The 23,122-nt window shown below is 41.7% G+C and overlaps 1 protein-coding gene across 1 annotated transcript in view; it reads left to right on the top strand.

The window, feature by feature from the left end:
• The window catches only part of LOC109039552 (beta-1,4-N-acetylgalactosaminyltransferase bre-4), a 75,193-nt gene that overhangs the window by 43,023 nt on the left and 9,048 nt on the right, over positions 1–23,122 (top strand). Inside the window, 5 exon segments of the mRNA XM_019055054.2 lie at positions 4,019–4,131; positions 5,991–6,157; positions 16,132–16,236; positions 17,358–17,610; positions 22,603–22,853. Coding sequence (XP_018910599.2) covers positions 6,014–6,157; positions 16,132–16,236; positions 17,358–17,610; positions 22,603–22,853 — 753 coding nt within the window. The 5' untranslated portion in view covers positions 4,019–4,131; positions 5,991–6,013.

Below are 23,122 nucleotides of genomic sequence, written 5' to 3'. Positions count from 1 at the left end.
TAAAGGGGAAAACAATGGACCACCAGACAAGGTACGAAGTTAAGCATTCTGATACATGTTTGTTCTATCAAAATTTAACGTCGAACGCGATTCGTGCTACGAAAATCACCGAATTTGACTCCTCACCAGATATTTAATATTTCTTGACGCGTGAATTCAAACCTCCCGCTCATGAAAACACAATGATCTACGTACGTCAGATCGCAAAGCATGAAAATGAAAAATACCCTTTTTATGAAATGAAAATAAAATCAGTGGATTTTGAATCATCCAAACGATTTCTAGGAGTCTTCCGGACGATTAGTTGCAATTTGACGAAGAACGGAGGCTTCTTTGAGTGAAATTTTCCGGTCAGAAGCATCTGAGCCCGTTTTCTCTTGACTTGATTTTTGCACTTGCCGCTTTCTTGGCTAGGACGGCAGAATAGTATCCCTCCATATTTCTTTGTCTATAGCTTTGTCTATAGCTTTGTCTATGAATTTCAAGAATGAGCCGGCTGTGCGGCGGTTGGGGGTAGCGATAAGGGACCAAGTAAGATGATTAAAAGATGAGTTTTTCGAGAGCCTTGGATCCGCTATCACGGTGGAGCACCGGGGGTTGATGGAAAAAGGGAACGGAGACAAGGGAGGGTCTGGCGGGGGTGAGAGGGGGCGAGAGGGTCAGCCGGGGGATGAAATGCGATCCGAGTCGGAGGCCGAGAGTAGCCGTAGCCGCCAAGATGATAAGCTCGCACCGCGCTCCAAAAGAGAGCTCTGATCTCAACAGCTGAAGCTCTCCAAGTTACCGAGCTTGAGAAATTGTCCCCTAGTTTAAGATGCAACCTCCTGAAACCTCTCTTGTAGGAGAGCTATAACTTCCCCGTAATGGAGAATTTGCATGCAAATTTTTTATTCTTTCATCTGAAAGTGCTGAAAGAGCTGATTTCACAGTATTTTTTATAATTTTTTCTGATATGGGAAATAGTATAAAAATAGATTTAAGAGTGAGAAAATGCACCGCCTAGTGACGTCATCTGGCGGCATCTCTCATTTAAACTCATGTATTTTAGCAGATGAGATCATTCTGTCATATCTTCTCCAACAATTGTTCAATTCATAAACCAAAGATATCCCCGCGTTCAATTAACTCAGTAGTTTCCACTTAAGCACGAAATTCATCAAAGTTCAGACACCTGCAAATGCTCTATTCCGTTATAATCTGTTTATTAGTACATCATAAGAAATAACATATTCAGAGGAAAACAGGCATATTTTCGTATTATCATAAACGCACCATACAAGATCTATTTTCAGCTATTTTTCACCAAAAAAAACAAAACAAGATCCAACTTCGGGCACCGAATACTACCATTATCGTGCGCCGTAACTTCAACACTAACACCAGGGTCTGTCAATGATGATATTTAAAGTATGATTTGCCTCTTTATAAACCTCTGTGCGGATTTAAAATCTAGGAAAAATTTTCTGGGCTCATGCCTATTTTATCATTTATTTTCTTCAGAATTTGAAATTTGAAAACAGATTTGCGTTTTTTTAACAAGATTATGCATAAGCAGACTCCGTCTTATCAAAATACTACGCCACAGATGTGCTAAGTTCGTAACGGTACAGCTTTATTTTAGAATGCCACTATTGATGCTCGTGGGGGCTCGTTTTGCCTACCCTCTCAGATGAAGGCGAATTGAACGGCAGGGCTCAGCTCGTAACTGATGTCGATAATGGGAGTCTTCAATGTAAAAACTGCACAAGGTCTATGAGAAATGGTGCGAAGCCTGTATAACACACCAAGTTGAGCAGCATGACACATATATAAAATAGTATAAATATATAAATAAATAATATTTATATATATATATATTATGGTAAGACACTAAAAGTATGCTGCCGTGCTAATGAAAAACGCCGTATGAGCCTTTAGACGTTGCCGGATTTACTTCAATAAAAACCGAATTTTCTTGGGAACATTTTTCTTCAGAATTTTCAGATAATTTTGTTCGCAATTTAATCTAAGATATCTGAAAATTTCAAAGAGAAATGTGAATAACTCCTCAAAAATACAGATTTTATCTAGAGAAATTTGGCAACTCTCGAATGTTCGTACGGCGTTTTTGCTTAGCACGGCAGTATGACACTCCGACTCTGACCGACAACGATAAAAAACTGCCGTGTTATGGAAGAATGCCGTAGAGGCATTCGAAAGTTGTCATATTTCTGGGGGAAACCTCGAATCTTCTTGAGACCCATCGCTTATCGATGGTGTAAAGTCGGCAATCACATAACTCGGCTTGCGACGTCGCAGACTTCCTGTCATACTTTACTTCTTAAACGGAAAATTACTGAACGGAAACTCTTTAAAACTGCCGTGATTTTTCCTCTCCGTGTGAAGAAAATTCTGCATAAACTTCAAGGAATGATGTCAATTTGTTCTGCGTTAAAGAAATAACAAAGAGGCGGAGATTTTCAGACACCGCAAACAAGTTAAGTGATTGCCGACTTACACCGTCGTTATATTTCTTTGAATTTACCACAGAATTTTACTCTACAGTTTAACCTTGTTCTTTAAAAATTTCGGAAGAAAATTGCCGTTATGTATTTTCCTCTAAAATGCAAAAATATCGTAGGAAGGAATCTGGCGGCGTTGGGAAGTTTATAAGGCGTTTTTCCTTAACACGACAGAAAACGGTGTGGAAGCTCCGGAAGTGCCGTTCAAATACAGATCGATAGAGGGAGGTTTATATGCAGTCTCAACATACGAATCATTGTTCCTTGCAGCGCAAACACAGCTACCTCATCTCAATGTCGCCCTGCTTTCGCACACAACATTTGTTTCAGAATAAATAAAAGTTTATCACTACAGTAGAGTCTCGATTCTTGACATCAGTGGCGAGGCGCGAATCATCGATATGTCTCCATTTGAAATTATGGTAAAGAATCGATTTATAGGTTGATCGTTGCGAACACCATGTTTATCGATCCTTTTCCATATCATTAAATGACAGATCAATCGATGTATCGTAAAGCACGCTACGCCACTTTTGACAATGTGTTGATCCGCGCGCGAATAAAGGTCATCAAATTGGACGCACTATGAGGTCAGACTGATTGAAAAGCTAAAAATCGGTCTTGCTTCAAAAAGCTAGCCGATTGAAAATCAGCGATTGATTCAAAACGCCACGCGCCATCGCGCCTTCAATTTTGCAGACGCAGCACGGACATCCGTCAGACACGAATAGTTGTATCTCCGCGCCGTCATCAACGCGCGTCCTTTCTATTGCTCATTTTAAAATATAAACTAGATTGATTTTTTATTTTAAACTGTTCCTCTCTGCGCAAACTTACCTATCTCATCCAATTGTCTCCCTATTATCATGCACGGTATTTATTTCCGATTACTTACGTACATTTTATCAGTATAGCAGTGTATCGATTAGCCTCAATGTGTTTATCCACGACCAAATGAATAATGAATTTTTGACGAACCATCAAGTCAAAGTCATTAAAAAGTTGAAAAACAGTCCAACTGCAGAATCAACTGGGGAAACATCGTCTTTATCCTTAGTTTTTTGCGTCACCCGATTTCTTTTTGAAATCCGGTCTAACTGTAAGGTACTGCTATTTCAATTAGAGGAATTTCATCCGTCCAAACTCGCAAGATTTGTAACATTGAAATGTGTTGAAACGATGTAGAGGAACACGTATCTCAGTTTGCGACGTCCTACTTTCTCCATCATAATTCACTTCCGTAAATGGCAACGATCAAAATTCATTGCACGAAATTCTGTGTGCTGCTATACCGTTGCACGTGTACTGCGTGGTCTCAAAGACTTAAGTCCGTTTTTTCCCCATAGAATCTAAAGCCTGCACCTGCAGCGGATTATTTCTTCGTTTGACGATTAAATGCTCTCATGAAAGAACATGTTACTTGTATGAACCTTTCATATGAACCTTTTATGTGAACCTTTCATATGAAACTTTCTTACAAACCTTCTATTGAATTCCCCTCTTCCTTCATGTTGCAGGTCCCGAATACGATGCGGCGCATCCCTCCGGGAATGAAAAGCCGCCCTTAACCGCTCCACCCTGAAATTAACACAGCATACAGGATATTCCAAGATAATCAAACATAAAAAAGGTGATACATTTTTCCTTTCACATAATTTTACATATTTTCAAGTTAAAGCATGATCATTTTGTATTAGTTCTGCATTTAAATTTTAAAAAAAATAATTAATAGAGAATTTGCAGGTGTCTGAAATCTGATGAATTTTGTGTTTTGTGTTTAAGTGGAAACCACTGAGTGACCTGAACATGAGGATACCCTTGGTTCATGAATTAAACAATTATTGGAGAAGATGTGACAAAATGATCTAATCTGCTAAAATACATGTGTTTTAATGGGAAAGACCGCCAGATGACGTCACTAGGCGGTGCATTTTCTCACTTTCAAATCTATGCTATGTTCATACTCTTTCCCATATCAGAAAAAAATTATAAAAAATACTGTGAAATCAGCTCTTTCAGCACTTTCAGATGAAGCAATAAAACATTTGCATGCAAATTCTCCATTGTGACATGTCGCAGAGAAAAGATATGGCGGAATGTTTCACCTCGTGCCTAGTCTAGTAAGCTTTGGATGTTGCTTAGTGCACTTGCACTTATAACACGAAATTGGCCACTAATGTATCATAACCTTTAAAATGAAAATTTCAAACTGATTTATCGAGACTCCTACATTCAGGTAAATACATATTAAACGAGAGAACGTATCAGAAAATGACTGTCCTAGAAAATTTATAATCGCAAGTTTTTCTAAGTTCACGAATAAATCAGTCTGGATTTATCATGACGATCTCGTAAAGTTTCCAATATTGCTTTGCTTGTTCCATCGTGATCATGACTATGAAGCCTCCCTCTCTCCCTGGTGCTAAACTCTATCCATTTGATTTGATTGCTTTAAACTTCGATGGCCACAGTGCATAACCACGTATCTCCGTCTGCAATGTTGCAGACTTTCTGTCATTCTTTATTTTTTCTTTGAAAAACTAGTCAATCTAATTTCTAAAAAACTTCCTCGACTTTTCATCTCTGTTAGAACAATCTGGAGTAAATTTTAAGCCATGAAGTTGGCTTGTTTCTTTTGGAAAAAATAAAATAGGAGCGGAAATTTTGAAACACCTTTATTTAAATACGCATTGTCGCACTTTAGCTATTGATATGAGACTTTTAGATGCACACGAGAAAAAAAAGGTAGGGGTTGTGTCCCAACTGTTGGATGATATGGACATTTCCAGTTAATTGCGGTAGTACCAATTGGGTTACTAACCCAAATGCTGCGATGCTGTCCCAACTTGAGTTGCGATAATACCAAAATTAATTGAAAATGTCCATATGATCCAACGAATTGGGGTAGTGCCACAATTTGACGTATTTCTGTTAAACGGAACTAAGCGCCAATTTGAGTTCCTTTTGAGGATTTTAGAATCCCGGAGAGCGCGTTCTATCAAACGGAACTAAGCGCCATGGAAAAGCATTGCGAGTATAGGACGGAACGAGCATCGCGTTCCGCAACACCCGCCAGTCCAAGCCCCCCTCCCTTCCTCCCCCTATGGCGCTTAGTTCCGTTTGATAGAAATACCAGTGACGTGGCGTGCTTTGCGATATATCGATTGATACACCACTCAAATCTGTGAAAAAAGATCGATTATCAGGGTGTTGGCACAACAACCCAATGATGGATTCTTTACCATAGTTTCAAATGACGAGGTATCGATAATCGATCATTCACGCCACGCCACTGAAATACGTCCAATTTTAGGGGATGATCCGTGACACTTTTCTCCCGTGGAACTTAGAAATATGTATATTTTGATGATTCCATGGTGAGCGTGGTTATGAAAGCGGCTCCATTAGGCTAAACACTGGGCATTGAGTTGTTTTGAATATGAAAATGTTGAATGTTGAATAATAATGTTGAATGTTTGTGGATTGCAGCATCGGCATGCTGGAGAGCGAAAATGAGTGGAAAGGGGCTACGCCGCCCAGTGACCATCATCACTCGGAGCAGAGCCCCGCGCCGCTCCACCTATCTTCTCCGTCTTCTCCCCTTTCTCTTCATCATTCTCATCACCGCCAGCCTCGCCTTCCTTGCCTTTTCACAGGTAAAATATCCACACATTTCAACAAATACTACCCACTTCCACCCCCGATCACTCGCTATGCATTTGACAAGTGACAACCGTGGATCTCCTTCCGCCATTTGACTCGCTCAACCAGCGAAAATTCATCTTTACTTCCTAACAAGATTATTATCGGTGGCGTAGAGGACTAAAACTCCGCAACGAGAGTGTAGTTCCAGTTCCGAATCGCAATGAACCCAAAGGGGAAAGTCTATCCCAGGGGTGCAGAAAGTCCAAAGCGTTCCCCAAATTCAATCGACAAAAAAAAAAAAAAAAACAAAAGAAAAAACCTTCCATACATAAAATCGGACTTTCTACAGCTGAAACGCCGTGTTTCGTACCAAGTCTCCCCATTTTTTCCCTCTCCCATGCAGTTCACAAAACCGGCATACAACCGGGTCGCTTACCTGGTTAACAAGTTTCTGTACCCTTGAGACATCCTTTAATATCTCTGGAATCCAATGATTTTTGGGGGATTTTTTGTATAGATCATTTTAAATCAACAACATCGAACTCCGGGGGGACTAGAAACACACTTTCCTCGTCGATTGGCCGATCGCATCCAATTGGAATCACTAACAAGTTGTCGCCCATCTTGAAGATGGCAATGTTGGCTGAGTCGCCCTTAATCGATGAAGAACGCAATGAGAAATAATTTTTCATGAACTCCAATGTCATTACTCTTGGTAATGCCATTAAGAGCAGTTACCGGTCAACCGATCGATTCAACACTTGGCGCGTGAAATGCACTTCGGTGAAATTAATCTGAGAGAGGAGCAGTGTTCCCTTTCAACTGATGAGTCCAAGGGCGAACGATCCAAATAATTCCATTAAGACGCGGTATCACGGAAGAGATCACACGCTTCGAATTGATAGACCTCTCCAGAAAGAAACCAACCTGCACTAACCTAGTTTCTGAGACACGAGGCTCCAGGCTTCATAAGGAGACAAAGTCATAGAATACGAATGAACTTCTAAATGTTCCTGCCCAAATTTTGATCGTCAATTAATAGATTAGCGGTATGGGTCGGAATTTTGACATTCTTGTTCCAAAATTAAAACTATTTACTTATACTCAGCTGAGAATGAAAATATACCAGCTTTTCCCTGGTAAAAATTGGCGATAGGAGCTGCGTTTCAAAATACCATAGGAGTTCTTATAGCCGACTGAAGAAGGCGATAGAAAATCATATAGCTGGCTGTAGAAAGTGGGAAAAAATCTTATACGGCCGGGCTACACGAAGCGACAAAAAATTATACAGTCGGGCTACAGGTCCTATCGCCAGGCTTTACACTTTATCGCCTGACAGTTGCTTTTTCGCCATCGGCTATAAAAGGCTATAAGAAATTGTGTAGAAATTCGTGTGCTTTGTAAATCCGCAAGTTTGTACGGAATCACCATAATATTTACAAAACGCACATTATATTTTCCTATACTACATATTTATTTTCATCAATTAAAATGAGAATAATCCATACAGAGTGTGCAAACATTTCAAAGTCATGAGTTGAAAAACGCTGACTCCACGAGATTAAATATTAGAGCGTAACACAAAGCGGAGCGGCGGCGCACTGGCGCCTACAAACCTAACAGGGATACTTCACGCATTGCGCAATGCGTGAAGTATCCCTGTTAGGTTTGTAGGCGCTAATGCGCGTTTCGCGCTGGCTGCCCGTCCGCCGCGCCGCAGCGTACCACGGCGCTTGGAGCAACTATTTCACACCAGAGGTATTGCACAGTATCGTACGAAATTGAAGGCGCTCCAACATATTAGGAATGGCAGGCATCCTTCAAAAGTACGGAGCTTCCCTCGCGAAATAAATCAAGATACTAGGGCCCAAAAAGAGAGCGGTAGTCCAAAAACTCACTAAGTCCGAGCATCCGTACTTAGTAACAGACAGCATACACTTTATCGTCAGGCTGTTGCTTAATCGCCATCGGCTATAAAAGGCTATAAGAAATTGTGTTGCCGGCTATAGAAGCTTTTAGAAATCATACAGCCGGCTGTAGGTCTATGGTATTTTGGAACACAGATTCTACTGCCAATTTTTACCAGGGTTGAAATCAGACGAGTATTATGAACTTTACGTTCAGTTCCGTCGCGAGGGTGGAGCAATAGGAGCGATGAAACCGGACGTCGCACACGGGATCGAGTCAATAAGAGAGGTTGGACATGGAATTTTTGACTAAAACTGCGAATTTTGATGTCTATTTCGTCACATTTTAAATTTCACGGGGTGCCTCCAGAATGAAAATTTCAGGAGGAAACCAATGGAACCCCTTTTAGAACCTCACAGTTTTGTATAAACGGAGTTACAAGCTTATAAAGTTTCCGAATTTTGTCCGACCTCTCCTATTGATTCGATCCACTGTGCACCGTATTGCCGACGGCGCCAACATGAAAGAAAACGGAGAACGGAAGGAATGATGGACGAAAGGAAATGGGGGAAACGGGGAGAAATGGGGGAAATGGGGGTGGGGGAGAAAAAAGGGGAGGAGGAGCAGGAAAAACGAGGACGGAGTGAAAAGGCATTGATATGGGGGGGGGGGGGGCAACAGGGGTCTCTTTGGATGGGGAATCACACTTTGGAGGCTGATTTTTGAACAAGGCGCCCATCGCAGGCGTAGCGTCTCGTGTCTCTCTTCGTAAAGGAGGCGCTCTTGTTGGTGCCTCGTCCTAACAAGAGACAATAGAGACATATTCGGAGACACCGCGTGGTCTCAGAGGCCGAATGGTTACATCAACTCAAAACAGCATTAATAATGCAGCAGCGTAGCGCCGTAGATTGGGAAGTAATGCAGTTGCTTCAAATTCTTTGAGGAAGAATGTCGACGCACAAATAACGCCTTCATTGTAAAAAGGTACTTCCTTGCGTCGCTGCGGAGGACGAATAGTCAGGCTCGGACTGGCCAGAGCCGCTAGGCCGCGATCGCGGCCGGGGCCCCCAAGGACGATATAATATTCGACCTTAGACGTAATTTTTAGAGCACTTAAGTTTTATTTTAGGTACGTCAAAAAATTTCACTGAAATAACACGTAACAGTGGAGGCGCCCGACTCGAGGGCCCCAGTCGTCGAAAACTAATTAACTCTTAGATTACAGAGTCTTAATATTAATAAAAACAATTCTGGGGCCCTCTTTCCCGGGGCCCCCGAGGAAAACTAAATAAATAAATACAACTTAAATACGCCCTATCTTGTGTCGGAGGCCGGAATCTGCTCAGGTGTCGGAGGGTTAATCTACAAAATTGAAGAGGTTATTCCAGAGGTCATCATACAATTTTATTCGTAGCGTGGGCGGTTCGGGAAGTGGTGGAACACGTTAGTGGTGGAAACTTTAGGAATTCTATTTCTAAATTTGAATCAGTGAGAACGCAAACACACCAACTCGGAAAAATGAAAATAATCAAGACGCACACAAAACTGCATAGTAGGTGAAGAAGTTAATCCAAGAAAAAGTTTTTTGGTGCCGAAGGACAAGGACAAGCACTTAAGGACACTTTATAGGTCCAAGCTGGAATAGATGCCTTTATGAAAATTGACTGTCTTTAATGAAAATTGAGCATTTCCGAGCTACAGAGTTGGTGTGTTTTTGTTCTCACTGATTCATTTCTGTCATACAGTGCGTCCGCGCTAATAAAGAAAGTCGTTTATAAATTTGAATTTTGCCATGAGATTTCTGTATCCTCATTCCCCCAAGACAAGTATTTCTTTCCAGACAATTTTATCCGATCAACTTATACGTACGATAAATACATTTCTTTGAAAATTTCAAGTACATTTCGTTCAAGAGCAAGGAGAATCCCTAGAAGAGGAAAATATTCTTAAGTTTTCTAGAAAATTCTCGCTCTATCAGCTGAAATTCGGAAAATTACAAAAAATGATAAGATCTTTTATTAAGCACGGCAGAGTTGAGTCTCCATCATGCGCCCTGATCCGGATTAGATGCGAAGTACGGTTTTTTATGACCGAGAGACCGACGTGAAAACGCGTTTTTTCAGGACTTACGTTTGGCCAGTAAGTCTCACGGATAAAAAATCAAAGAAAATGAGTAAGAAAGGATCAATAAAATTCAAATTTTTAGACTTGGTTGCCAATTTTTTGCGCTTTTTGTCCTCGTCACATTTCGGGCTATATCATCGTTTTTATTGCGTTCCCTCTATTTGTATATCGCTGCTGATTGTCTGTAAGCGAGCAATTTCGCTCCATAACGAAAGTAATCTTCCTTCAACCAAAATTGGACGCATTTGACTCAAAAGAAACTACATCCGTTGGGACATAAGCCTTGCCAAGCATGCATTCTTATGGATCAGGGATTATGTCAGAATGGATATGGTTCCTTTTAATATAAAGACGTTCAATTCAATGTGCTTCCTAATTTCTTGTTTTTTTTTTGAAACACTGAGGACAAGTGAATTTTCTGCGTGTGAAACTAGAAAAAGCTGTTTTCCATATTATTATTTCGCTTCAATGAAAGTAACGTGTTACATAATATCTCAGAAAGCTATTTCGCGACTTACAATTACTTCCTGCCATTTGCTGGTTTATCCTCAGAAGAACTCTTTCCACACCACCTTAGAGAACCCCTTTTCAAAATTAAGATTTAACCGTTACCAAAACACATATGACTTCAATTAATGTTTGTTTTGGTGACGGCTAACTCATCAATTTGAACTGGGAAAAACCGACGAGAAAACTTGATTCTTATCAATGGAACTCTTTCCACACCACCTTAGAGAAACCCTCGTTAAGATAATCAGTTGGCCATCACCAAAACACAATTTATGTTAGTCAAAACTCATGACATCACTGTGTTTTGGCGATAGCCATCAGATTATTTTTACCAGGGAAAGACCGACTTTTATAAACACTTAATTTCTCAGGAGGTAAGTTCAGTGGCGCGTTGCTAGTGTATTTTCTTCGGAAAATACACTATTTCTTTTTTTATAGTGGTTGCTTCCCCCGTAGGCCTACCAATCCACTTCATGACAAATTACGGAAAAACAGAGAGGGATGAAGGAGTTTTACGTATCCTTCCACCCGTACAAATGGACCATCTTTTTTTTTTTTTTTTTCGCCAGAAGGGCCGAGGGTTTCTTTTACCGCCCTCTAACTTGCACCATACCGGGTCCTGGTTATGGATTCAGCCGTCGTAGGAAAGCGATGGCCGCCGGCCGACTGAACGAAGTGCCGAAACACCACTGCATCCTTCGAACCAAAGCTACGGTATCGTACGCCCCCTGTTATAAATTTACGAGGCGTTAGAATATTTAAAATTCCTAGACCCACTCTCTGTTAGGGGAGGGGAGACAAAGAAAAAGAATGAAAAGAAAAAGAGCGAGCCCTACTGGCACGCTTCAAAAGACAAAGAAAAAAAGAAAAAAGTAACATAATTGAAATTATGTTACTACGCGGGAGGGGTTGGGGGACTCTACTTTAAAACGCGAACCTACAAGTAATTACTGGTTTTCTTTGCTCTTTGTCTTTTAGAAAGCAAAAAAAAAAAAAAAAAAGTTAGTAGAAAAAGAGGAGGAACCAACACCGGGAAGTGCGTTAAATCGCTAAAAGACAAAGAGAAAAGAAACCTCAAAAAATAAAAAAGAACAACAAATTAGAACTAGCATGCGATAAGCAACACATAACACACACGAGCAACATGTAACGTTTAAAAGCAACACGTAACATATAAAAGCAACATATAGCACACAAGCAACACGTAACACGCAAGGAACATGTAACACACAAGCAACACGCAACACACACAAGCAACACGCAACACGCAACACACACAAGCAACCCGCAACACACATGCGCAACACGCATCAGTAGAAACATATAACACATAGATAACAAATATAACACATAAAAACATATAACACATAAATAACATATAACACATAAAAAACATATAACACATAAATAACATATAACACACAAATAACATATAACACATACATAACATATAACACATATAAAACATATAACACACATGCAACACATAATACCTTCACCAACGAGTCCTGGCCAGGGACTGCCCGATCCACCCCCTGGTGCCTATATTTATAACGTACGGCGTGGTGCAAACAAAGCCCGGGAGCATTTTTAGCTGTGACGTCACGTTGGCTATCACCGTAAACCAATCAAATGCGTTGAAAAAAAAACATTGAAGTGAAAATAAAGCACCGAGGTTGGGATCCTATCACGATTGAGTTTGCTCTTGGAGGTCTTAGACCCTGAAAGGGCAGCCAACTTTTCTCCACGAAATATTCGAAACCGAATTGTAGTTGTTGCCAACCTTTACTTGACCCATTGAAGTGAAACCAGAGTACACCTAGGTTCGAAGACTTTCATAAGTAAAATCGTTATTTGGAGGCCGTGTAGGGCTTGAAAGGGCTGCCAACCTCCCCACATGAAAAATTAAGTCGTTGCCAACCTATAAATTCGAAGGGAAGATCCATCATAGTACCAAACCTAGTCAAGGAAAAATCCCTAGTTTCCGGAAAAAGAAGAAAAAAAAACTAGTAAATCCATCCATGCTCCATGACGACTCAAACGTCATCAGACGTTTGTCATTTGAACTGACCAACCCCAGCATCGTTTTTTTGGGTGACGTTATTCTAAATTCCAGGGTCCGTGGTCACACCATCAATATTTTCCTCATTATCTCAAGGTCATGTAGTCATTATACAAAATATTGCGTGGGCCACCAAAAATTGACGGAAATGGTGTATATAATGTGACGTCAATGTCGGTTGATCCACCGCGTGACCTTGAGACATCGACCGAAATATTGTTAATGTGACCACAGCATATTTTGATCAGCATATTTGAAGGAATTTCGAACTAGAATACCTCCACTGCAGCAATGCATTGTGGGGGAATACTTGTAAGACCCTCGTACACGGTCAAATTGCGAACAAACTGAAAAGTCCCCGATGACCCGAAATCACATCACTGGCCAGTGAAGTATGATAGATGACATCTGAATTTGTTCGTATTGTAATCGTGTGATGATAAAACCAAGAGTTCCTCATGAATTTCAAGACGGGCAATTGGACGTATTTATGCCAAACTGAACTATGTGCATTATAACGTGAGCCCTGCTATGCATACATTCTCATGGGTCTCAAAGCTCATGCCTAAATGCACATAGCTCCGTTTGGCAGAAATACGTCCAATTGTTTCTCCTTGCCCGAAAAGGTCGGTGGCCGTAGAGGTTCACTTGGACTTGGAGCAACCATGATAACTCCCAGGAGATCAAATTGCATACTCAACGAGATGAAGGAGCTTAGAATGGTTGCGATGAGTTGAAGTTGAAGTAAGGGCGCCTTACGGCTTGTCCCTTTGACCTTGGTCGGAAATCCTCTATTATCGGGGCCTCCGAGGACGATATAATATTCGACCTAAAACGTAATTTTTAGAGCACTTAAGTTTTATTTTAGGTACGTCAAAAAATTTCACTGAAATAACACGTAACAGTGGAGGCGCCCGATTCGAGGGCCCCAGTCGTCGAAAACTAATTAACTCTTAGATTACAGAGTCTTAATATTAATAAAAACAATTCTGGGGCCCTCTTTCCCGGGGCCCCCGAGGAAGAGGGCCCCACCATTTTTTTTTTATTTCTCTTTCTTTGCCGTCGTCCTCGGGGCCCCCGAGGCTGAGGGCCCCAGAATTGTTTTTATTAATTTTAAGACTCTGTAATCTAAGGGTTAATTAGTTTTCGACGACTGGGGCCCCCGAGTTGGGCGTCTCCACTGTTACGAGTTAATTAAGTGGAATTTTTTGACGTAAAATAAAACTTACGTGCTCTCAAAATTACGTTTTAGGTCGAATATTGTATCAATCCAAACCTCTAATAGTTGACAATTTTACAAGCGTCCGGGAGGATAAAATTGCATTCTCGGGATATAAAGGATCCAAAAATTTTCCGGGGGGCGGCCGCCCCCCGGACCTCCTCTTTTTAGGGGGGGGGGGTCTCCCCTCCTCCTCCCCTGGGGGCCGTCACGATACGTCGCCGCTGCCTAACTTTTTTCACGCCAGTCCGAGCCTGCGAATAGTTGCATCATTGGAAACCCCAATCAACAGTGTAGCAGCTGAGATTGGAAAGTTAATGTGATTGCCTCAGATATTGGCGCTTTGGCGCTTGAGATACTTTGCTCTTACATGGCGCTTATGATACAAGAGTTCATCAACTTCAACCGAGTATTTCCCATATTTATTCAATTTTATCCTTAAAAAAATGCTACATTCAAAATAAATATAGATTCATTCACGTACGAAAATAATTTAGCTCCAAGTCATTCCGAAGTTTCCTGTAACAAAAATTGTAAACAATCAGAAAGGTGGGCGTATGCCGAACTTGGCGCTTGTGATATGAAAGTATATCAACTTCAATCGATTTTCATTCATATCCCTATATTTTTGTTCTAAAAACATTATTATTTTCGTATAAAAATGCATCTCTTTATTTCGAAACTATCAATAACTCAATTTCAGTAGACATGGCGTTTGTGATACTTGTGCCAAAAGGTGACAAAGTAAGGTCCTCGTGGAGCTCCAAGACCAACTGAAAAAAGAAAAAGTGGAAGCAAATTTTGTGATACAATGCCCGCTCACTCAACAGTTGGTGACTATTCCATTGAAATAATGTCTGTAATTGTTCATTGAAAAAATCAGTTATCACCTGATTTCGGGAAAATACTGGATTTTTTCCAATTTATATCCCAGTGGAAACTTGTCGCAGGAACGACGAACGTGTGAGCCCTGCCTCGCGGGGACGGGATCTGCGAAAAATTGCCCGAGTTCCTTTCCCGTGATTTGACCCTCTGATAAACCTCATGAAACCGTCCCGTGGAGACAAGACCTAGCCTGAGTAGGAATCGATAGTCAACAAAGTGTTCGGATCATTATGAATCCCCCGTAAAAGAGACAACATCGGACTACGACTGGGGAAACCACCGTGAGCCCAAGGGTTAACAAACCATGCGGCTTGTGCCCGGGCTCCAACGTGTCTTTGAGCTGACCTCCCGGGAGGAGTTTTGAGCAACTGGAAATTTCAGCTCGAGCAGTCGTTCCGTTTTTCCGTTGCTCTGCCTTTTAAAGTGAGCCCGAGCCCCGTTGCTGAGCTTAATTTCCAAAGCCCCCGCAAAGGCCCCCAACGAGACATACTAACGAGCTCCCCTTTTCTCCCTTTAATTTAGCTTCCTTTCCAGTCGCCTTATTAACTTCCTCTCCACGCTGCCAAACTCAAGGCTTTACGTTTGTTTCTTTGGATTTATTGATACCTTCTCGAGTAAGGAGAATGGAATGGATACGAGCGGGAAGCCAGTGATACAGCTGTGAGATAAGTGATCGGTGGTCTGGGAGTGTTGCACAGAAAAAATCGTACATTTTTGCTACGATCAAAGAGCTTTAAAAAGAGGGTTCTCAAGTAACCTAAAGATGAAATTTCTCTTAATTATTCGATTAAACTGCATGAGCAGCTTCTCCTGTAAAAAGGAAACTCCCAAATCATGTATCTCGTTTGCGGTGTTTAAGAATCTCCGATGCCATTACAGTTTTTTGAAAGAGAAAAAAATCAACATTATTCCTTGAAATTTTCAGAGAATTTTCTTCGCATATAGAGAAGAAAAATCAAGGAGGTTTTAAAGAATTGACGTTGAGTAGTTCTCCATTCAAAAAGTGAAGTATGACAGGAAGTCTGCGACGCCTCAAACTTACATACATGGTTTGGAAGTTTTGGATGTGCAACCTTTAATGATGAGATTCGTGTGGTCTCAAAAGTCCCAAAGAAAAAACTCTGACTCCAAAAGAAGGGCACCCTCAGAAATTTACCTGAACTTGATGGGGTAATATATTCCGGGCCAGTTGCGACCAGAAATGAATGCATCTACTTTTTTTCTCCTCGTATTTTCGGAAATTCGAGCTTGAATCAATTATGTTTTCTTGTTCTCAGGGTCCTTACCAGCGTGTCACGCAGATGTCGACCAACCCAGTCCCTGCTTCGGGATCCTCAGCTCATGCATCCACAGTGCTCATCCAAACGACGAGAACCAATGACGTAAGTCCAGTCCCTCCATTTCCTAACGCTCAATTGGACCCATTTTTGCCAAACGGAACTATGTGCATCAAGACGTGAGCCCTGGGTTGCAGGGCTCAAGTCTTAATGTACATAGTTCCGTTTGATAGAGATACGTCCAATTCCGAGTCCTCAGTACTAAGCTATCGACAAGGCTCGAAACATTCGCGATGTCTGAACCCAAATAGTGCCGGTACGCTGCGTACATTTCTGAAAATTGTTTACCCCTGCAGCAGACCGTTAAGTACACTTACGATAAGCTCCAGAAGAGCATACCTGAGCGTCTATGTACCCATTGCATCCACAAGGATCCAGACACGATTATTACACGCCGCTAATACTGTTTTTTTTCTCTCTATTTACTCCATTGTAAGTATTGATTTTAGGTGAAGCAGCCTATCAGGATGAAATAGAATGTGTACATTTATTTAAATACACAAAATCCAGGCGCGCGCCTGTGTTCACTCTCCTTCCTGGTTTCAAACACGACGCCCCCTCCCCCCCCCCACGTCCGCCCCAACAAACCGTCATGTACTCGCAGTATTCTTTTATACAAAGTTTTTTTTCAGAAACTTGAACTCTGAAGTGACCATCAAATTTTCTTCCATGCAAATATTTCAAGAAAACTCAATTCGCACAATTTTTACGTAAAGTGTCATTTCACAGATCAAATTAGACAAAAAAAAACATACGAGAAAATGTACTCCTGTGGTTTTTGGACATTATAATTAGTAAAATTTAAGGAGCTTACTCTGTTGCAAAACACGCCTGGCGATTGATGTCACTCACCCAGGTTTTGCTGTGATCAGGTGCACCTGCGGGCTGACTCATGCGTGTGATATAGCTACTTGAGTGAATGAGCTACCTCATCGAACACCAATGGATCCGAGTGGTCGAATCTGGTAGCAACGGTGTCCCTTAAAGTTGGCGATTGATATAAGACAAACCGGGGCAAAACTTTCACAAAAAGGTTCAGAACTTGAAATAAAATACACTTGAAATCCACTCGCAAAATTCTCCTCGTAGGTATTCGAGGTGAAAAGGATTGTGAGTAGATTTTTGATGGGGACGGGATGGATTTGACGTTTGCTTGGGTGTTGCAGATCACGAACATGGATGACGTGCAGTTCAAGCTGGAGCCGCTGATCAAGCGGAACGCGCCCTCGTTGGAGGTGAGCGCCCAGAGCATCATCAACAGCATCCGAGCCAACACCCTGGTGAGCCTCATCCAAAGGGTCGGCAACACCTCTTGCCTTAGACACCACTCTCCACCCCCGCCTTATCCTCCACACAACGCCACCGGAACCAAGTGCCAACTGAATTTGCCCGATTGCCCGCAAGTTCCGCCCCTCTTCCGTGAGTACTCTTCCCGCTCTTCTTTGGTTCTTACAACTTTTCCACTTCCTTCCCTTCTCAAAAGCCTCCTAATTGCAAAGTTTCCGTCAATGAGTTTCCATTCAAGACTGCTCACTCCAAGTCCCTCGGGGTCGTTGCTGTTTTCTCTAAAAATCCTGTTTTTCCGCTCAAATTTTCTGTTTCCTTATGGAGCTCCTTTATGGGAAGACTTAAGACTTGCGGAATCTATTTCTGATTGGCTCCCGTCTCTCCATCCCGGACTTGCAGTGTCTCAAATGGACAGAGAGTATACATTTTCTTTTCACTGGCTGCAAATATCAAGGACTGGGGGAAAAAGAATACGATAAGAATAATAAATGGAATGAGAGAATGAGAGTTCGTCAAAATATGCGAGAAAAGTTACTGGGTGGTTTCACTATAACAGGAATCGTTTTGTCGCCGTAACAGACAACACATTTTTCGGTCTTATTTTTAGTAGAAATGATAATCACTCGAATTTTTTCGCATTCATCTTCAAAGGTTACGTGTTACAACGCTTTCTAATGACTTATTGCTCTACTTCTCAATTAATATTATGTAAATTCCGAAAAGGTGCTGTCTCTTATACGCGGTAAAAAGCCAGCGAACAGACAGCACATTTTCGGCCATTTATATATTAAAATTGAAAAGTAGAGCGATAAATCTTTGAAAAGCGTCATAACACGTAACCCTGTGTAGATTAATGCAAAAAATTCGAGTGATTATCATTACTACTAAAAGTATGACCGAAAAATGTGATGTCTGTTACGGCGACAAAACTATTCCAGTTATCGTGAAACCACCCATGAGTCGAACATTACGTGGTCTTTAGATTTTCTTCGTAAAACTCTCCTTTAGACCGGCAACATTTCCAGCGATACACTGTTTATTCATTTACAAACAAAACGGAGCAAGAAATCTTGGCTTCAGCCTCCATCAAGCTGGATCTCAGACGCAATGCAACATACCGCGCCTTGATGCAACTATTCGAACTCTATGGACATGCGTGTTGCATGTTTAAAATCTGAAGGCGCAGCCTCTACCCTGTCCAGCACAAAGATGCGGGACACGACGCGACGCACGCCTCTGCATGCCTCTTAAAGACGTCGCACAGTGGATCGAGTCAGTAGGAGAGGTCGGACAAAATTTGGAAACTTTAAACGCTTATAACTCCGTTCATACAAAACTTTGAGATTTTAAAAGTGGTTCTATTGGTTTCCTTGTGAAATTTTCTTCTCGATGAACCCCTTGAAATTTAAAATATGACGAAATCAACATCAAAATGTGTAGTTTTATTGTTAGTCAAAAATTTCATGTCCGAACTCTCTGATCGACTCGATTCACTGTGCGTCAGCGGCATGCTACCTCAGTGGATATGAGATGCACACAGCCAAAAATACATGATCTGACAATTTTGATGAAAACTCCTTTTGTTTTTAAGGTCATCCCCCAGCCTCAACTTATCTGATACCCACCAACAAAAAGTTCCATCTTTTGGGCTGAACGTTTAGTGTTGCATGCCGATCAAATTATATGGTTTGTCAAATCGAACTTTCGATTTTTTAAAGCGGAAATTCGGTTTATTGAACGTACAAAAGAAATTTGGTCTTCGAATCGGACATTCAATCCTGCGAACCGAAAGTTCGTTCTAATAAAGCGAATTGTTGGATCGATACGGAACCCGACCGTTCAGTGGCGCGGTGTGCTTTGCGATACATCGATTGTTATGCCATTTAAACCTATGTAAAAGGATCGATAAACAGGGTGACCTAAGCGAACACCTTAATAATCGATTCTTTACCGTAGGTTTAAATGGCAGAGCAATCGATACATCGCAATTCACGCCACGCCAGGGCGATCGTTCGGCTTAAACTTTTTATTGAGTGTTCAACAGAAGTTAGAGCTGGAGGGGGCGCTAAAAAGAGCAGAGTTTCCATAAAAATTGTTGGATCATGTGTTTTTAGCCCTGCATCTTGTTTTCATTGTCTTTTTTACAGCATACTTCAAAAGCGTACGTCTTGTCGCGCGTCGTTGTGCGGGTCAGAATAGTAGAAGCGCCGTCAGATTTTGTAGATGCAACAGGCATGTCCATGGAGTTAGAATAGTTGCGTGAAGGCGCTGACATGGCTGTGCCAGATGCTAGTGCGGTGCGTTGAGTCGTGTTGTTGCTTTGCAGTGCCTCATACTGCCGTGCTAGGGAAGAACGCCGTACGAACCTGTCTTTGATAAAACAAGAATTCCCTGATAAACTTATGAATATTTTTCTTCCAATATTTTTGAGAATTTTTTTCGCATTTTTATCTAAAGTTCCTGAAAATTTCAAGGAAAAATATTCATAATTTTCCTCAAAAATATGCATTTTATCGACGGAAATTTGGCAACTCTCGAATGTTCATACGGCGTTTTTCCTGAGCACGGCAGCATAGTCTGGCACTAGAACTAGCTGGATGGAGGCTCAAGTGGAGATGCCTTGCTCCGATTACAAGTTACAAATTTACTAGTGAACGGACAGTAACCGGTACTTAATTCCACCGATCTGAAAGAGAAATTTGAGGAGTAGTTGGAAATTCATACTCATTTTGACGGAAGAATGGAGGAGGGAGAAAGGAGAAGAAAAAATGAAATCAATCAAACAGAGCGATGTGTGTCCGCCATGCAATTACGAGGATTGTTCAACTTCGTAATTGTATACCAGAATCACCCATGTTTAAACAATTGTTTCTGTCATAGAAGAGAGCACAAACAAAAATATTACTTTATTAGAAAGTTAAACTTTTGGTTAAATTTAAATTGAAGCGCTGGATGCGAAAAGGGCACCTCTCGGTTGCAGTGTTTCAGAGTCTCCTCTAATATTCCATTCATTGTAAGGAAAGTGAATGCATCCATTTAACTAAAAATTTCACTGAATATTCCTTATGATTCTACAATTTTCTGTGGAAAGAATTCTGGCAAAATCACCCATTAAATCCTCTCCAAGGGATTAATGAGCAACAGAGATTCTGAAACCCCGTCATCGAGAGGTACCCTTTTCGCATCCAGTGTGCCTCAATTAATTTCCTTCTCCCGGAACTTTCTATGATAAAAGATAGAATTTATGAAAAGGAGAAGCCCTCGCCTCGGCGCAGCGGTCGGCGTGTAACACATATTAGCGCCCACAAGACTGCATGAATAGTTCACGCATTGCATCAAACACAGTGCGGTCACTGCGGTCAGAGTGAAACGCATAGCGCCTACAAGAATGCATGAATACTTCACGCATTGCGGCAAACACAGTGCGTTCTGTAGCGGTCGGCGTGAAATGCACAGCGCCTACAACACTGTAGGAATACTTCACGCATTGCGCCAAACGCAGCGCGGTCTGCGCGGCGGCGGAAGTTAAAATCATTAAACGATATTTATGTTTGTTCTTTCATAATTTTTTCGTTCATTTCTGATAAATGGATTAGGCGTACCTAGGTCATTTTGCTGTGGGGGAGGCTGCCCCCCTCAACACCGGAGGGTCTGGGGGTCTCCCCCAGAAATTTGTTGAAATTTTAACTCTATTTAAGCGCATCTTGAGGCATCCGTGGCGCTAATCTTCCTTCAAGTTATGCACAAAAATTACCCAGTTTTATGCATTTTGAGGTTGAAATACTTTCAAATTGTTGCATTCAACACTCAACAGGTTATTCTGTTTATTTTCTCACCAACAACCACTCTTTTGTGTGAAAATTGCGAAAAAATGTTTTAAAAAATGCCTGAATAATTGTTTTTTTTATTAAGAAAAGCCAATTCAAAGTAAAATATAATATAATAAGCAAGACGTAACTATGAGTGATTAAGCATTTTTGATCTACTGAAAAATAGAGGTATAAATTTGAAGAGATCGACTGCATCTAGATTTTGTAGAGCAATTCAACTGAATAATGAATAGAGAAGAAAAATCGAACTGTTCGAGCGCAGGATTTTCAGTAAAAACTATGTGCATCAAAGAAAGGTATTTTTGCACCATCCAGAATTTTTGGAGGGGGGGGGGCAGATGATACTCATTCCAATTCTGGGGGGGGGGGGGGGGTAGTCACGCCTCTGGCGAGCATACCCCATCTTTCCGACACGCGCATAGTTCTGCTTGGTAGAAATACGTCCAAGTATGAGAGCATCCCGTGAGTTTGAGATACATCATCAGACAAAACGAGTAGCACCATCGTGTTTCTCGGAAAATTTGTGGTTGAATCATGGATTCATGGGTCAAATAGCCAGCCGCCGGCCGGAGTTGCCCCCTAGCAGGAATTCCATTCTCGACTCGAGAACTAGATTGCATTTTGCAAAAAGAAACCAAGAGCATTGCAATGTTGCTAAGATTCTGCTACATCTTTCGTCTTAAAAGAAAAACCTGATCATCTATAAGCAGTTTCTGTTTTACACCCTATAAATTGTAAATTTAAGACAGTAATTACCGTGTAGATTTCATATTTTTGCATGATTTCAGTCATGGAGAAAGAAACGGAGGTGCTTGCATTTCGGGCATCTGGGAATTTTTTTGATGACGTAGGTCGCCACAGCGACTTTTATCATCGATTTTCTTGCGGAAATGGTGTAATTTATGGGAAAAAGTCATTCAATGAAAAGTGCTTGAAATTATATCATGAGTTGATTTAAGCAAAAAAATGGGACATTACGGTCCGTTTTCATACTTGGAATTCCGGATTTCGGTGGCCGGGTTGTACCGACCTACGTGACAGGGTAAACAAACCTCAAGATGCAAAACACCTCCTTTTTTCTCTCTCTGGATTTCAGCATCTGTTTGCAAAGAATGAAGTTTCACAATCTTAGCAACATTGCAAGACTCTTGGTTTCTTTTGGGGAAATGTAATGGAAATGTCCACTGGGTGGACTGCTGGGTGCCCTGGCGTGGGCGTGGTGGCGGACACTTGGGTGTGGGGCTCGAGGTCTGGTTGGGACGTGAGGGTGAGCTTGGGACTTGTGTGCTTTCAGATGGACGGCAACAGGTGTCGGCGAGCGGGCTGAACGTGAGTTTGTCGGAGGTCGTGTCGGCGGTGGCCGGTGCGGGGAGCGGCGTGGAGGAGGGCGGCGCCTGGCACCCGCCCGCCTGCCATTCCCGCCACTCCGTCGCCGTCGTCATCCCCTTCCGCGACCGCCTCACCCACCTCCTCAACCTCCTCCACCGCCTCCACCCCATCCTCCAGCGGCAGCAGCTCAACTACCGCATCTTCGTTGTTGAACAGGTCAGTCCGATCCCTCCTCTTTTTATTACCTTTACAGCCAGAGTATTCACACTCCGCCATCAATGGCACGTATTTCTCCCAAACGGAACCAGAGACAGTAGAGTACCTATATTAAGAGAGTATGGCCACTGGGTCCCATGGAGAGGCTTAGGACCCAAAAATGGCGGTGCTTTGTTTTGGTTTTTGATGATGGGAGGGGGGTCATTGCCAACTTTTGACGGTTATCACCAACCGCACTTGCTGCCAACCTTACTACATCTAAGATCATT

This window comes from Bemisia tabaci, chromosome 3 (assembly GCF_918797505.1).
Source record: "Bemisia tabaci chromosome 3, PGI_BMITA_v3".
Lineage (NCBI taxonomy): Eukaryota > Metazoa > Arthropoda > Insecta > Hemiptera > Aleyrodidae > Bemisia > Bemisia tabaci.
The sequence above is the reverse complement of the archived record's forward strand: the minus strand, read 5'-3'. Positions and strand labels throughout refer to the sequence as shown.